This window comes from Mobula hypostoma, chromosome 28, assembly GCF_963921235.1.
Source record: "Mobula hypostoma chromosome 28, sMobHyp1.1, whole genome shotgun sequence".
In the NCBI taxonomy this organism is placed as follows: Eukaryota; Metazoa; Chordata; class Chondrichthyes; order Myliobatiformes; family Myliobatidae; genus Mobula; species Mobula hypostoma.
The window spans coordinates 24,679,486-24,694,715 of record NC_086124.1 but is presented as its reverse complement, the minus strand read 5'-3'; the positions used below and the strand labels follow the sequence as shown (position 1 = coordinate 24,694,715).

At 54.6% G+C, this 15,230-nt stretch overlaps 1 protein-coding gene across 2 annotated transcripts in view; it reads left to right on the top strand.

Moving 5' to 3' along the window:
• Positions 1–15,230, top strand: part of LOC134338941 (filamin-A-like) — a 107,226-nt gene that overhangs the window by 66,145 nt on the left and 25,851 nt on the right. Inside the window, exons 19-30 of one of the 2 annotated variants that reach the window (XM_063035151.1) lie at positions 1,336–1,505; positions 2,368–2,485; positions 4,760–5,022; positions 6,084–6,681; positions 7,554–7,727; positions 8,148–8,310; positions 8,940–9,100; positions 9,463–9,630; positions 10,802–10,925; positions 11,631–11,787; positions 13,598–13,787; positions 14,027–14,050. In XM_063035151.1, the coding sequence (XP_062891221.1) occupies positions 1,336–1,505; positions 2,368–2,485; positions 4,760–5,022; positions 6,084–6,681; positions 7,554–7,727; positions 8,148–8,310; positions 8,940–9,100; positions 9,463–9,630; positions 10,802–10,925; positions 11,631–11,787; positions 13,598–13,787; positions 14,027–14,050 (2,310 nt within the window). The remainder of the gene's footprint in view (positions 1–1,335; positions 1,506–2,367; positions 2,486–4,759; positions 5,023–6,083; positions 6,682–7,553; positions 7,728–8,147; positions 8,311–8,939; positions 9,101–9,462; positions 9,631–10,801; positions 10,926–11,630; positions 11,788–13,597; positions 13,788–14,026; positions 14,051–15,230) is intronic. The other variant, XM_063035153.1, reaches the window with a different exon arrangement.

Sequence of the window (15,230 nt, the reverse complement as noted above, 5' to 3'; positions counted from 1 at the left end):
CTCAGACATTCAACGACTCGCGGCGACAGCCGAAGGACCTCGAATTCCGATTCTCCCCCCCCCTCACAGCGAGCCTCGATCCTTGTCATCGATCCCAGGACCTGTCGACCACCGGACACTGGGCCTCGGAACTCTGGACTCGACCACGGGACCCCGAGGACTAGGCCTCGAGCTCCGGCCTCACCGATCCGCGAAGCCGTCGGATCTCGTTCCTCCTGCCCATGCAAACTCCAACTCCGGAACCCGCTGACTACCCGCTGACCCTTGGGGGGAGGGGCCAGCTGCCTTTCTCCATTCTAGTCTGCAGGGCCAGCCTCCGACCCTTGATGCCTCGGTTTTCTGTGTTGATGGCCTTCGAATGTGGAACAGAGGCTTAGATTCCAGCCTGACCTCTAGTTCTCCACAACCCTCCCTCTAAACCCATACCTGACCCCTAACCCCCCTGCTCTGTCGCCCAAATCCATCCCTGCAAGCCTTAAAGAAACCCTGACAAAATCTGAACCTCAATCTCCATGAAGACTGTGGCTCAGCGCCATCTTTAAAATGAGCGCCTGTGCCTCTCTGGGACTCTGACCCAGGGGCAATGAAGGGAGGCTGCAATCCCATGCCGGGAGGTGGGGTCCCAGCTGTGGGGCCAGGCGTGTCGTGTACGGGAGTGGCCCGGTCCATTGACCGTGGGGCACTCTGCAGCCATTGTGTACCGGTGGTGGAGGCGAGGGAGGGAGGGTTCTTCGGGGGACAGATGTGACGCCGGAGGAGCAGGCAGCCCCTGTCACAGTGAGGGGCTGTAACAGGTGCACGTGTGGGGGGAGGGGACCGGACTGTGCGAGCTCAACTGGGGTCCTCAGGAAATGGAAATGGGAGGGGCTGATATACATCCCTGTTTTCACCCACACCCATCCTGTTTTTCAATCTCTATGTTTCTGTCTGTCTCTCTCTCTCTTTCTGACCCTCTCCCTCTTTCTCACCCTCCTCCCTTTTCTGTGTCTCTCTTTGTCTCACCCTCCCCCTTTCTCTTTCTTTCTCTCTCTCTCTATCTCTCTCCTCTCTGTCTCTCTCTCTCTCTCTCTCTCTTTCTTTCTGCCTGTCTGTCTCTCTGCTTCTCTCTACCTGTCTCCATCCCTCTCTGTCTCTTTCTCTCTATCTCTCTCTCATTTGCCCTTTCTTCTTTCTGTCTCTCTCTGCGTCTCTCTGTCTTTGTCTGACTGATTCTCTCTCTCTCTCACTCTCTCCTCTTTGTCTGTCTCCATCCCTCTCTCTGTCTCTCTCTCTATCTGTCTCACTCTTTCTGTCTCTCTGTCTGTCTCTGCCTCTGTCTGTCTCTCTCGCTCCCAGGAGTGGAGATGGGCAAACCGACCCACTTCACAGTCCACACCAAGGGAGCTGGCAAGGCCAAACCCAATGCCCAGTTCACCGGGCCGACAAAGGGCGAGGCGGTGCGAGACATGGAGATTGTCGACAACCACGACGAGACCTACACTGTCAAGTACACGCCAGTGCAGCAGGTAAGGTCGCCCTCTGACCCCTGACCCATAACCCCCCGGCACCTAGCAGGCCACTCAGGAGGCCTGTTCCTACATCCTCCACCCCCTCCCCCTCAACAGGTCAGAGGGTTTGATTCGCTCCCCCTGTGGTGGCGGCTGAGGAAAGGCGGGAAGCAGGGAGGAGCCCCGGTTACCTTTCGCCAGTGGGTTGGGGTCCAAGTGCCCCAGTGGTAATGTGCAAGGGAAGGACTGCAGGGAGGGAGAGCGAGACCCGCTGGCTTCACAACCCCCCGCCCCCCACAGTCATGGGAAGAAGGTGGAGAGTCCCACCCTGAGACCTCTCTGTGCTGTGAGTGCATTGTGACGTAAGTAGAAGCAGAGTGAGGCCATTCAGCCCATCGTCTGCTCAGCCGTTCCAGCAAGGCTGATTTATTATCCCCCTCAACCCCATTCTCCTGCCTTCTCCCCATAACCTCTGACACCCTGACTAATCAAGAACCTATCAAGCTCTGCTTTAAATATACCAAACGACTTGGCCTCCAAAGCTGCCTGTGGCAATGAATTCCACAGATTCACCACTCTCTGGCTGAAGAAATTCCTCCTCGTCTCCGATCCAAAGGGACATCCTTGTATTCCAAGGCTCTGCCTTCTGGTCCTAGACCCCCTCACTATAGGAAACATCGTCTCCATGTCCACATGTTGTGGGCTGGATATCTCCATGGTCACGGGACGGAGGGTGGGTGTAACCAGCACACAGACACAGATGCGCGCACACACATGCACACACACACACACACGCAGACAGAAACAGGAGGTGATAGATGGGCCGAGTGGACAAGAGCGTTCCCCACCTGCTGACCCCACCTCCCGCTCTGCCTTACAGGGTAACCTCGGTATCAGCATCACCTATGGAGGTGACTCCATCCCCAAGAGCCCCTTCAATGTTGGCGTGGCGCCCTCCGTCGACCTGAGCAAGATTAAAATCACCGGGCTCAACGACAGTGAGTGTGGGGGGGGTGGGGTGGGGAGTGGATTGGGATCCGCGGGGTTGGCGGGACAGTTGTGGGGGGAGTTCTGATTCGGTTTATTATTGTCTCGTATACAGTGAAAACCTCATCTTACATAGCTGATGAAAAGAGCAAGTCATTGATTTTGGGAAGTGGGAGGGAGGGGATGCGCGTGCCCGTGTCTACATCAGCGGTGCTGCGATCGACAGGGGCGACAGGTTCAACTTCCTGGGAGTGAGGTCACCAGAAGCCTGTCTTGGTCCAACAAGGCCAAGAAAATTCTCCTGCGCCTCTACTTCCACGACAGTCTGGAGCAAACACGGTGGCATAGTGGTTAGCACAACGGTTTACGGTACTGGCGACACGGGTTCAGTTCCCGCCACGGCCTGTAAGGAGTTTGTACGTTCTCCCCGTAACCGCGTGGGTTTCCTCCGTGTGCCCCGGTTTCCTCCCGCAGTCCAAACACGGGTGGGTAGGTTCATTGGTCATTGTAAATTGTCCTGACTAGGGTTAAGTCCGGCGGAGTGGCATTGATTTTATCAACGCACCATAGAAAACACTCTGTCCGGATGGATCACGGCCTCGGCATGGCAACCGCTCTGCCTGTGACCGTGAGAAACCGCTGGGAGTCGTGGACACGGCTCAGCACATCGCAGAAATGAGCCTCCCCTCCACAGACTGTCTACACTTCCCTCTGCCTCATTAAAGCAGCAATACCCCCCCACCATCACCCACCTACCCCGGGCATTCTCTCTTCTCCCCTCGGGCAGAAGACACAGAAGCCTGAAAGCAGGTCCCACCTGGTGTAAGTGACAGATTAAACCAAGAACATGAGATGTAGAGTCCTTGAGAGTGAGTCCATAGGTTGTGGAATCCGTTGAGGGATGTAGTGAGTGAAGTTACCCACGCTGGTCACTGTGTAAGACCAGGGTGGGTCTCACACAGTCAACGGTAGGGCACTGAGGAGTGCGGTGGAACAAAGGAGTCTGGGAATACGGGTCCATAATTCATTGAAAGCGGTGTCACAGTTAGATAGGGGTGGCAAAGAAAGCTATTGGCACGTTGGCACATAAATCAAAGTATTGAGTACAGGAGATGGGATGGGAAGTTGTACAAGGCATTGGTGAGGCCTGATTTGGAGTATTGTGTGTAGTTTTCATCACTTACCTACAGGAAAGATTTAAATAACTTTGAAAGAGTGTGGAGAAAATTTACAAGGATGTTGCTGGGACTGGAGGACCTGAGTTATAAGGAAAGATTGAATAAGATAGGACTTCATTCCTTGGAACGTATAAGATTGAGGGGAGATTTGATAGAGGTACACAGAATTATAAGGGTTATAGATAAGGTAAATGAAAGAAGGCTTTTTGCACTGAAGTTGGGTGGGACTACAGCCAGAGGTCATGGGTTAAGGGTGAAAGGTGAGAAGTTTAAGGGGAACATGAGGGAAAAAACTTCTTCCCTCAGAGGGTGGTGAGAGTGTGGAACGAGCTGCTGGCACACGGTGCATGCGAGCTGGATTTCAACGTTTTCGAGAAGTTTGGATAGGTCCATGGTTGGGAGGGTAATGGAGGGCTGTGGCCCCGGTGCGGTCGATTGGAATCGGCAGTTTAAATGGTTTCGGCATGGACTAGGTTTAAGTTTGGATCGGTACCTGGATGGGAGGGGTATGGTACCGGAGCAGGTGGATGGGAGTAGGCAGCCTAAATGGTTCAGCCCAGACTAATTGGACTGAAGGACTGTACTTTTCTTGGCATTATGACTCTCTGATTCAGGAGCCTGATGGTTGACGGGTAATAACTGTTCCTGAACCTGGTGGTGTGGGAGCTGAGGCTCCTGTACCTCCTTCCCGATGGCAGCAGTGAGAAGAGAGCATGGTTTTGGTGGTGGGGGTCCCTGATGATGGATGCTGCTTTCTCGGGGCAGCGCTCCTTGTAGATGTGCTCAGAGGTGGTGAGGGATTTGCCTGTGGCGGACTGGGCTGTGTCCGCTACTTTCTGTAAACTTTTTTGGGTACTGGCATTTCCACACCAGGCGACACAGCCATGCCCCTGCGCGTCTGTAGAAGTTTGTTACAGTTTTAGATGCGGACAATCGCATGCAAATGGCACTCGCTCAGATGGAAATCCTGATGAGCATGAAAGAGTTGGGCAGAAGGGCCAGTTAGCTTTCTGCGGATAACTGAGGCTGAGGGCGGAAGGGAGGGGGCGGAGGAAGAGGGGCCTGCTTCGCTGAATGCCCGAATCTTGTCCCCCCCCACCCCGACAGAGGTGGAGGTCAGCACGGACCAGGAGTTCACGGTGAAGTCGAAGGGCGCAGGAGGGCAGGGCAAGGTGGCCGCCAAGATCCTGGGTCCCAATAACAAGGTGGTGCCCTGCAAGGTGGAGCCGGGGCTCAGCGCGGACAACAGCATCGTCAAGTTCATCCCCCAGACCGAGGGGCCCTACCAGGTGGACCTGACCTACGACGGGATCCCCGTGCCGGGCAGCCCCTTCCCCGTCGAGGCTGTGGCCCCCTCCAACCCTTCCAAGGTGAGTCATCGGGTCGGAGGCGGGTTTGGGCGGGGGGGGGCTGCTGCCACCTTCACTGGCTCACTGACTTTGAGGTAAGGTTGAGTCACTAGTATGAAGGCAAACACGAAGCCAGCACGCAGGGAAGTGTACGGCCGTTCACTTTGGTGGCAGGATTGAAGGCGTAGACTATTTTCTAAACGGGAAGCAAATTCGAAACTCCGAGGTGCAAAGGGACATTGGGAGTCCTCGTGCAGGATTCCCGAGGGGTTAACTTTCAGGTTGAGTGGGTGATGAGGTAGACCAATGCGATGTTAGCGTTCACTTCGAGCAAGTTCGTAAGCTGAGCCTCGAGCGCGACTCTATTCCTTAGGTGCTGCCTGGCCTGCTCAGTTCCTCCAGCGTTTTGTGTGGGTTGCTGTGTAATGCTGAGGCTTTGTAAGGCGTTGGCCAGACTGCACTTGGGAGTATTGTGAGCAATTCTGGGCCCCTTATCGAAGAAAGGATGTGTTGGCATTGGAGAAGGTCCAGAGGAGGTTCATCGGTATTAGTTCAGTTTCCGTTTATTGTCATTTAGAAATGCATGCGTTAAAAAATGATACAACGTATTATTCCAAGAATGAAAGGTTCATGAGAATGATCCCGGGAATGAAAGGGTTAATGTATGAGGAGCATTTAATGGCTTTGGGCCTGAACTCGCTGGAGTTTAGAAGAATGAGGGTGGATCTCATTGAAAGGCCCTGGTAGAGGGGATGTGCAGAGAGTGATTGCTGTAGCGGGGCAGTCTCGGGCCAGAGGGCACAGCCTCAGAATATAAGGATGTCCCTTCAGAACAGAGGTGAGGAGGAATGTCATTGCCACAGGCAGCTGTGGAGGCCAAGTCACTGGGTATGTTCAAAGCCGAGTTTGATAAGTTCTTGATTAGTAAGTGTGTCAGAGATCACAGGAGAAGACAGGAGAATGGGGTTGAGAGGGGATAATAAATCAGCCATGACGGAATGGGGGAGTAGACTTGATGGGCTGAATGGCTTCATTCTGCTCTTGTGTCTTGTGGTCTATCACTTGCTTCCACGTTCCCCCAGGTTAAGGCCTATGGACCAGGCCTGCGAGGTGGAGTGGTGGGATCGCCTGCCCCCTTCACCATCGACACGAAAGGAGCCGGGGCGGGAGGTCTCGGCCTGACAGTGGAGGGCCCCTGTGAGGCCAAGATCGAGTGCCTGGACAATGGTGACGGGACCTGCTCCGTGTCCTACCTTCCCACCGAGCCCGGTGACTACTCCATCAACATCCTGTTCGCCGAGTCCCACATCCCTGGCTCGCCCTTCAAGGCCAAGGTCCAGGGCTCCTTCGATGCATCCAAGGTGAAGGCCTCAGGCCCAGGCCTGGAGCGGGCCAGGGCCGGCGAGCTGGGCAACTTCGTGGTGGACTGCAGCAACGCCGGCGCGGCCGAGCTCACCATCGAGATCATCTCGGAGTCCGGGGCGCCGGCTGAGGTCCACGTGCAGGACAACGGCGACGGGACCTATACGATCACCTACATCCCCCTCTACCCGGGCACCTACACCATCACCATCAAATACGGCGGGCAGCTTGTGCCCAATTTCCCTGCCAAGCTGGAGGTGGAGCCGGCCATCGACACTTCCGGCGTCCAGGTCTACGGGCCTGGAGTGGAGGGACTGGGTGAGTTCAGCGGCTAGTCCCTCGAATCCGTGAAGGGCGCTCCCCACCCGTTCCCTCAGCTGGAGTCTCTCTGTCCACTGGGGGCGGGGGCTACCGTCTCTCACATTGTCAGGACAGCACTGTGCCGATTTGGGTGGGGGCGATGTGGTGTCTCTATCCAACTTTCTGGAAGGGGTTCTGTCTCCCTCCTGCATCCGTCCAGCGTGGAACAGGCCTAGGGTGTCTCACTCCTCGTCGGGATGGAGGGGGGCAGTTTGGGAATGGTACACCTCTCCCAACGTCTTCCTCACACCCTGTTTCATTTTCACCCCTCTCTACCCACCACCTGTACCCCAGGGTCCCGAGGTCATTGTTTGGCCGGGACAGCGGTTCCTCAGACTTCCGGCAGCCTACGCGGCCCCCACTTGCCCCCCTTCCCATTCCCACCACCCGTCCCCTCGGGTCCTGCTTCTCCTCACTCCCATCCACCTTGGGATTCTTTCTGCCCTACCTCTGCACCCAGCCCCTTCCCTTCATCTCCAGCATCCTAGCCAACATGCCCTCCCGTCCCTCAACCCTTTCCCTTTCCCCTCCATCACCCTCCTCCTCTTCCCTATACCCTACCTTCTGAGGTGGCCTTGCACCTGCCCCCCTTCCCTCCTGACTCTCTCCCCCTTCCTCTTGCCAGAACCCCCCGTCCCCCCTCCCCTCCTCATCCCCACAACTGCCCATCGGTGCGTGAGGGTCTTGGCCGTACAGTGGCCCGCACTGTCGCCCCCGCGCAGAGCGTGGGAGCTGAGGTCAGGGGTCAGGTTCTCTCACGGACGGATATGGGGTACCTCGTGCTGACGCCCGGTCTCTCTTCTCTCCCCAAACTCTTCCCACCCTCCCAGGAGTGTACCGGGAGGCAACGACGGAATTCGAGGTGGACGCCCGGAAGCTGACCAGCACCGGGGGCAAGCACGTCCAAGCCCGCATCACCAACCCCTCGGGTTCCCACACCGACACTGTGATTCAGGACAAGGGTGACGGTACCTACAAAGTTGAATACACTCCGTTTGAGGAAGGTGAGAAGCTGAGGGGCTGGTGTACCGGGTGTGGGTGGTGAGGGGAGGGGTTGAAGATGAGAATGGAACCAGATGAAATAGCCTCAAGATTTGGTGGGGGAGGAGATCATACTTCGGACAGCGATGTGGCAGCCATTTTAATTCCCAGAATACTTTGCAAAAGTCTTAGGCTCATCAACGTGGAGCGGGTAGCGAGTTTGTAAATCCGGCGGGAGCAAGGGATGTTGGGAATGGCGAGGGTGGAGCACCACGGGAGGGGTGTGGGACAGGTGGCAGAGAGGGGAGGGTGCTAGGGGCAGGGGGCATCACGGGTGCAGACACACCCAGACCTGAGGCCTGGGTTTTTACAGCCTCAAGGTGATGTTAATGATCTTGTCTCCCCGTTTCTCCTTGCCATCCCTTCCCCACCCCCACCACCAGGTGTACACTCCATCGACGTTTCCTATGACGACTCTCCCGTTCCCAAGAGCCCGTTCAAGGTGCCCGTGAAGGAAGGCTGTGACGCCGGCAGGGTGCGGGCCTATGGACCAGGCCTGGATGGTGGAATCACCAACAAGCCCAACAAGTTCACCGTGGAGACCAGGTGAGACTTGGGGTGGCCAAGGGGTTGCCGATCGCGCCCTCCCCTCCACTCATCGTGGGATGTGGGGTCAGATTAGAGTGCTTCGCATTTGCCTGTCCCACCATGAAGTTGTCAGCAGTGCCTGCCAACATGTCGAGGTTGTCCCCAAAGTACCATGAGGCATAGGAACAGAATTAGTCCATTCAGCCCGTCGAGTCTGCTCCACTATTCCATTGTGGCTGATTTATTATGTCCCTCAACCCTATTTTCCTGCCTTCTCCTTGTAACCTTTGACATCATCACTAAATCAAGACCTATCAACATTCATTTTAGAAAATCCCAACGATTTGGCCTCCACAGCCGTCTCTGGAAATGAATTCTACACATTCACCACCCTCTGGCTAAAGAATTTCCTCCTCATCTCCGTTCTAAATGGGCATCCTTCGATGTCTCGCTATAGGAAACATCTTTTTTAAAAAAAAAATTTAGTTTTATTTGTCACATGTATAGCTAAACATGCAATGAAATATGTCGTTTGCATCAAATCAAATTAGCGAGGATCATGCCCGCAAGTGTTGCCACGTCTCCTCTCCCTGGTTTAATCTCAAACCATTTTTCTCCCCCCCTCCTCTCCCCGCTCCGAGTCGCAGGAACGCAGGGACCGGTGGCCTGGGCCTCGCTGTCGAAGGCCCGTCCGAGGCCAAGATCACCTGCAAGGACAACAAAGATGGCAGCTGCTCTGTGGAATACACGCCGTATGAGCCGGGGACCTACGACGTCATCATCACCTACGGAGGCCAGCAGATACCCGGTGAGGCCACGGGAGAGCGAGCCGGGTGGTGATGGGCGGACATCCTCGCCGTATCTCCTGGCGCAGCATGGTCAGCGCAACGCTCTGACAGCGCCAGCGACTGCGTTTCCATTCCCACCGGTGCCTGTGAGGAGTTTGTACCTTGTCCGCGTGGCCGTGTGGGTTTCCTCCGGGTGCTCTGGTTTCCCCCGCGCTGAGCGGATTAGTAGGTTAATTGGTCATGCGGGCATAATTGGGCGGCGGGCACTCGTTGGCCATGCCGTATCTCTGAATTGACGGAGAAAAGAAGACTGCAGGACGATTTACCGCTGCCTGACCTCTCTTCCTGTCTCCCCACCTCCCTCTCTCCTCCTCGCACACAGGAAGTCCATTCAAGGTTCCGGTCGGAGACACCGTCGACGCCACCAAGGTCAAGTGCTCGGGGCAGGGCCTAGGAAACAACGTCCGAGCCAACGTCCCACAATCCTTCACCGTTGACACGAGCAAGGCAGGAGTGGCCCCTCTCAACGTCAGCGTGCTTGGGCCTAAAGGTTTGCCAGCTTCAGTCTTGCTCGTTTGTTTAGTCCTGGCGAGCTCTCTTCTTTATTTCAAAATCAAAATCCGGTGTATAATCACTGACATATAGAGCCTAGAACATTCAAGCCCTTCGGCCCGCAATGCTGTGCTGACCCTTAACCTAGTTGAAGATCAATCCAACCCTTCCCCCCCCTTACATATCCCTCCATTCTTCTATCATCCATGTGACTATCTAAGAGTCTCTTAAATTTCGCTAAAGTACCACCACCCCCGGCTGCACTTTCCACACGCCCACCACCCTCGGTGTAAATAAGATACCTCTGACATCCCTCCTATACTTTCCTCCAATCACTTCAAAATTGTCCCCTCTCGTAGTTGTCATTCCCATGCTGGGAAAAAGTCTCTGGCTGTCCACTCATTCTGTTCCTCTTATCATCTTGTACACCTCTATCAAGTCACTTCTCACCCTCCTTCACGCCAAAGAGAAAATCCCCAGCTCATTCAATATCCTCTTATATTCATTATATTCACTAATTAATATCCATTATATATTCATTAATATCCTCTTAAGACATGCTTTCTATTCCAGGCTGCATCCTGGTAAATCTCCTCTGCACCCTCTCTAAAACTTCCTCATCCTTCCTATAATAAGGCGACCAGAAGTGAACACAATTCTCCAAGTGTGGTCTAACCATGTTTTAATAGAGCTGCAACATTACCTCGCGGCTCTTGGACTCAATCCTTGACTAATGAAGACCAACAAGTCATATGCCCTCTTGCGCGGCAGCCTTGAGGGATCTGAGGACATGGACCCCGAGATCCCTCAGTTCCTCCACACTGCTAAGCATCCTGCCGTATTTGACCTTCCAAGGTGAATTGCTTCACACTTTACCTGGGTTAAACTCCATCTGCCACTTCTTAGCCCAGCTCCCCATCTTGGCTGTGTCCCGTTGTAACCTCGACAATCTTCTACACTATCCACAACACCACCAACCTTCATGACATCTGCAAACTTTCTAATCCTATCTTTTCATTCTCCTGCCTTCTCCCTGTGACCTTTGACACTCTGACTAAGAAAAGTCCATGGGCATGGACCCCAAAATCCCCCAGTATCTCTACCAAAGCATCCCTGCAACCAATCAATTTCCGTTTTTACACTCTCTCTCTCTCTCCCCTCTTCCCCAGGGGTGGTGGAACCAGTGCAGATCGTGGACAATCCCAACAGGACCAAGACGGTCAACTACGTCCCCACCTGCGAAGGCCCCTACACCATTGGCGTCCAGTACGGTGATCAGGAGATCCCACGGAGGTGGGTGGATGTCCTATTGCCAACTGGCGGGACCGGGACGGTGATCCATGGGGAACTGGGGATGGGCTGGGATGGAGAGGGGGGTGTTGGAGAGGAGGCCAACCTGGGGTTTGCTCTCTTTAGGGTATCAGGCAAAGGGAAGGAAGATGCTAGTGCTGAGGAATGGGGGAAGGCAGGGAGCACGGGAGGAGGATGAAGAGGGTGGGTCTTAGAGACCGGTGAGGATGAGGATCGAGGGAGAAGGGATTTGGGATGAGTATTGGGGGAGGGAAGGGATTGGGGATTGAGGGTTGAGATTGAAGGGTGGGAATTGTTGATTGAGGGATGGGACTGGAGGGAATTATTCATTGAGGGAGGGGGTCGAGGGAATTATTGATTGAGGGAGGGGCACTGGAGGGAATTGTTGATTCAAGAAGAGGGACTGGAGGATTGGGATGGGTGGGCTGAGGGAGGGGAACTGGGGATTGGGGCTGTGGGAGGTGGGGTGGGGGATGAGGGAGCAGAGAGATCGGGGGAGAGGGCTTGACGAGTGATCAGGGCTCAGGGTAAAATGGACAGAAGGGTCTGTGCTTGATGAACAGGGATTTGCTCGGGGCCTTGGGGGCCGAGGGCCTGAGCTGGGCCAGTCTTGACAAGGCCTGATGAACTCTTTTCCTTCACCCACTCACCCCCCCCACCCTCACCACTTCATACCCCCCACTCCAGCCCCTACAAGGTGAAGGTTCTACCCACCCACGATGCCAGCAAGGTCAGGGCCAGCGGACCGGGCCTCAACACGACCGGCGTGCCTGCCAGCCTGCCCGTGGAGTTCACCATCGACGCCAAGGATGCAGGCGAGGGCCTACTGACGGTCCAGATCACCGTGAGCCTCCTCTTCTCTGTGTGACGGGAGGGTGGGCGCGGTGGCACAGCAAGATCCCGGGGCTGTCCCTACCCCTCAAAGGCGGGCCAGAAGAGCTTCGGAGCCAGAGTTAGCAGCTCGCGGGGGCTGGGGGGGGGTCAGAGTCCAGAGTTCAACCCAACGTCCTCGTTAAAGAGGTAATGCGTCGATCTCCTCGAGAGCGCGTGGGTTTCCTCCGGGTGCTCCGGTTTCCTCCCACATTCCACAGGCGTCTGGGTTAGGCTTAGTAAGTTGTGGGTATGATACTTTTGCACTGGAAGGTCAGCTACAAGAGCGGGCTGCCCCCCATGTATCCCCCACACCGTGCTGGTTGTTGACACATTCAGCTGTGTCTTTCGATATTTTAGCAGGGTTACCAGCACTGCACCGGATCCTCCAAATTCGGCCTCCCCAACATCTTCTACACCTTCAACATAACGTCCCAAAGCTCCTGTACTCAATGCTTTGATTTATGAAGGCCGACGCACCCAGTCTCACGTCACAAGCCCTGGTTATGCGATCCAGCAGACGATCTCCTAGAGGTGTTGGTCACCTGTCTTGTAAAGACGCTGCCCAGAAGAAGACGATGGCAAACCACTTCTGTAGAGAAATTTGCCAAGAATAATCATGGTCAAAGACCATGATCACCCACGACATGTGATACGGCACATAATGATGATGTCATATGACACAGAACATAGTGATGATGTCATATGACACAGAACCTAACAAATGTGCCAAAAGCCTGTTTACCAGCCTATCTGGCAGTGGAGGTATAATTTGTCCATCTGTGTTGATCTCCCCATCCTTGACTAAGCTGTTCCACCGTGAACACTATCTGTTATGAGTCAACATGGTGCTTTCAGATCAGGTCATGCATCGCACGTACCTCCGCTGCACTGCTCAGCTGTGTTTCTGGGGTACAGGGGCTCATGACCCTTGTGCCTGTTTCCATCGCTGAGCTGCAGTGAACCATCTGACTGGCCTGTCAGAGTTCTCTCCGGGAGCTGGTTGTCTTGATCAGCATTTCTGATCTGGCACCATCTGATCTGTTCAGAACTGCACTTAATAATGAAAAAATAACAAGTCTGCTTGTGACGCCTCTTTCAAGGAATTTTGGACCCATATTCCCCGATTTTCTTGCAGAGATTTACAGGAAAATGAAGAAATACAATAGAATTCATGAAAAAAAACTATCCTTAAAATAACCAATTGTTGCAAAACTAAAAAATAACACTGAGATCATGAGTTGTAGAGTCCTTGAAAGTGAGTCTCTAGGTTGTAAAATCTCTTCAGTGTTGGGGTGAGTGAGGTTCTCCCTGCCAGTTCAGGAGCCTGATGGTTGAGGGGTAATAACTGTTCCTGAACCTGGTGGTGAGGGACCTGAGGCTCCTGTACCTCCTGCCTGATGGCAGCAGTGAGAAGACAGCATGGGCTGGGTGGTGATGATGGACGCTGCTTTCTTGTGGCAGAGCTGCTAGTAGATGTTCTCAATGGTGGGGAGGGCTTTGCCTGTGACGGACTGGGCTGTATCCAGCACTTTCTGTAGACCGTCCCATTCCTGGGCTCTGGTGTTTCCATACCAGGCTGTGATTCGACCAGTCAGGACACTCTCCATTGCCCATCTGCAGAAGTGCGTCAAAAGTTTAGCTGACATGCTGGACCTCTGCAAACTTCTGAGAGAGTACTGATGCTGCCGTGCCTTTGTGACGGTCCCAGGACAGATCCTCTGAAATGATAACGCCATCTCAAAATAAAATGCCCCGCCCGACCTTCCGATTTTCCCCGGCAGGACCCCGAGGGGAAGCCCAGGAAGGCGAACATCCGCGACAACGGCGACGGCACCTACACCGTCTCCTACATCCCGGCCATGGCCGGTCGCTACACCATCCTCATCAAGTACGGTGGCGACGAGATCCCGTACTCCCCGTACCGCATCCGAGCCCTGCCCACCGGCGACGCCAGCAAGTGCACGGTCACAGGTGAGGGGGCAGGGTGGGGGGGAATGGTGCGCGCACGGGTGGCGCGGAGCGTTCACTTGCCGAGCTGCTACGACGTCACGCACACCCCCTGTCCACGCGCACACACACCCTCTATACCCAGAGCTGCACACTTTTCAATTTTATTTTCAATCGGTTTCAACGCTCATTTTTTTTTTAAATTATGTTTTCCCGAGCACAATCTCACCTGACTTTCCTTGCTCTCTGCCCTTTCACCTCAGTGTCAATCGGAGGTCACGGCCTAGGTAAGATGCTTGCCTGTGTCACCTTGTCTTTAGTTTTATGCTTGTTGCTCCCTGCTCCTCCCACCCCCCCCACCTCCCTCCCCTCCCTTAACAACCACGGAGCACGTTAGGTCGGAACTGGTTGGCGATGTCTTGATGGTGGGGCGGAATCTCTTCATCAGGACTCACGATGTGGCGGGGGTGGACATGCGTCTCGGCTAAAAGAGGTGTAAGGCGATCCTTCCCCCCCCCGCCTCCCCGCCAGCCTGCAGGTCACCCTTGGGTAGAGTGTAGCACCTGCTTAGCACCCCCCAACCCCGATCAGGGCCACGTGAAGCCTTGGGAGCAAGTGGTGAATGGTCGTTTGAGCAGATGGGCATATCACAAGTCCTGGTTATGCGACCACTGACGCCAGGCAGACAATCTCTGAAGAGAGTTGATAATAGCTGGGGTCACCCGTCTTGTAAGGGCACTGCCCGGAGGAAGAAGGCAATGGCAAACCACTCCTGCAGAAAAAAAATTTGCCAAGAACAATCATGGCCATGGAAAGACCATGATTGCCATGTCATACGACATGGCGCCTGATCATGATGTCATACATCATGGTACCTGATGATGATGTCGTATGTATGATAGGCATCCATTAGTGTCGTGAGACCATGGATTTGCACCTTGGAAGGTTTCCAGGACGCAGGCCTGGGCAAGGTTGTATGGAAGACCAGCAGTTGCCCATGCTGCAAGTCTCCCCTCCCCACGCCACCGATGTTGTCCAAGGGAAGGGCATTAGGACCCATACAGCTTGGCACCGGTGTCATCGCAGAGCAATGTGTGGTTAAGTGCCTTGCTCAAGGATACAACACGCTGCCTCAGCGGAGGCTCGAACTAGCGACCTTCAGATTACCAGACCAACGCCTAAACCACTTGGCCATGCGCCAACATGGCTCATAATGAACCAACATGGTCAATTGTCTCGGCCCAAAACGTCAGCTTTTTCTTCCTCCCCGTAGGTGAGGGGTTCCCAACCTGTTTTGCACCCTGGACCAATACTATTAGCAAGGGGTCCCCAGACCGCTGAGCTCCCCCAGCGTTTTGTGCCTGTTCCTCTGGAAACGAAGGAGGCACTATACAAGTGTTGAAGGTGATGAGAGATCTGAACAAAGAATGCTCGAGGACAGTACAGGCCCTTTGGCCCACAAGAGCC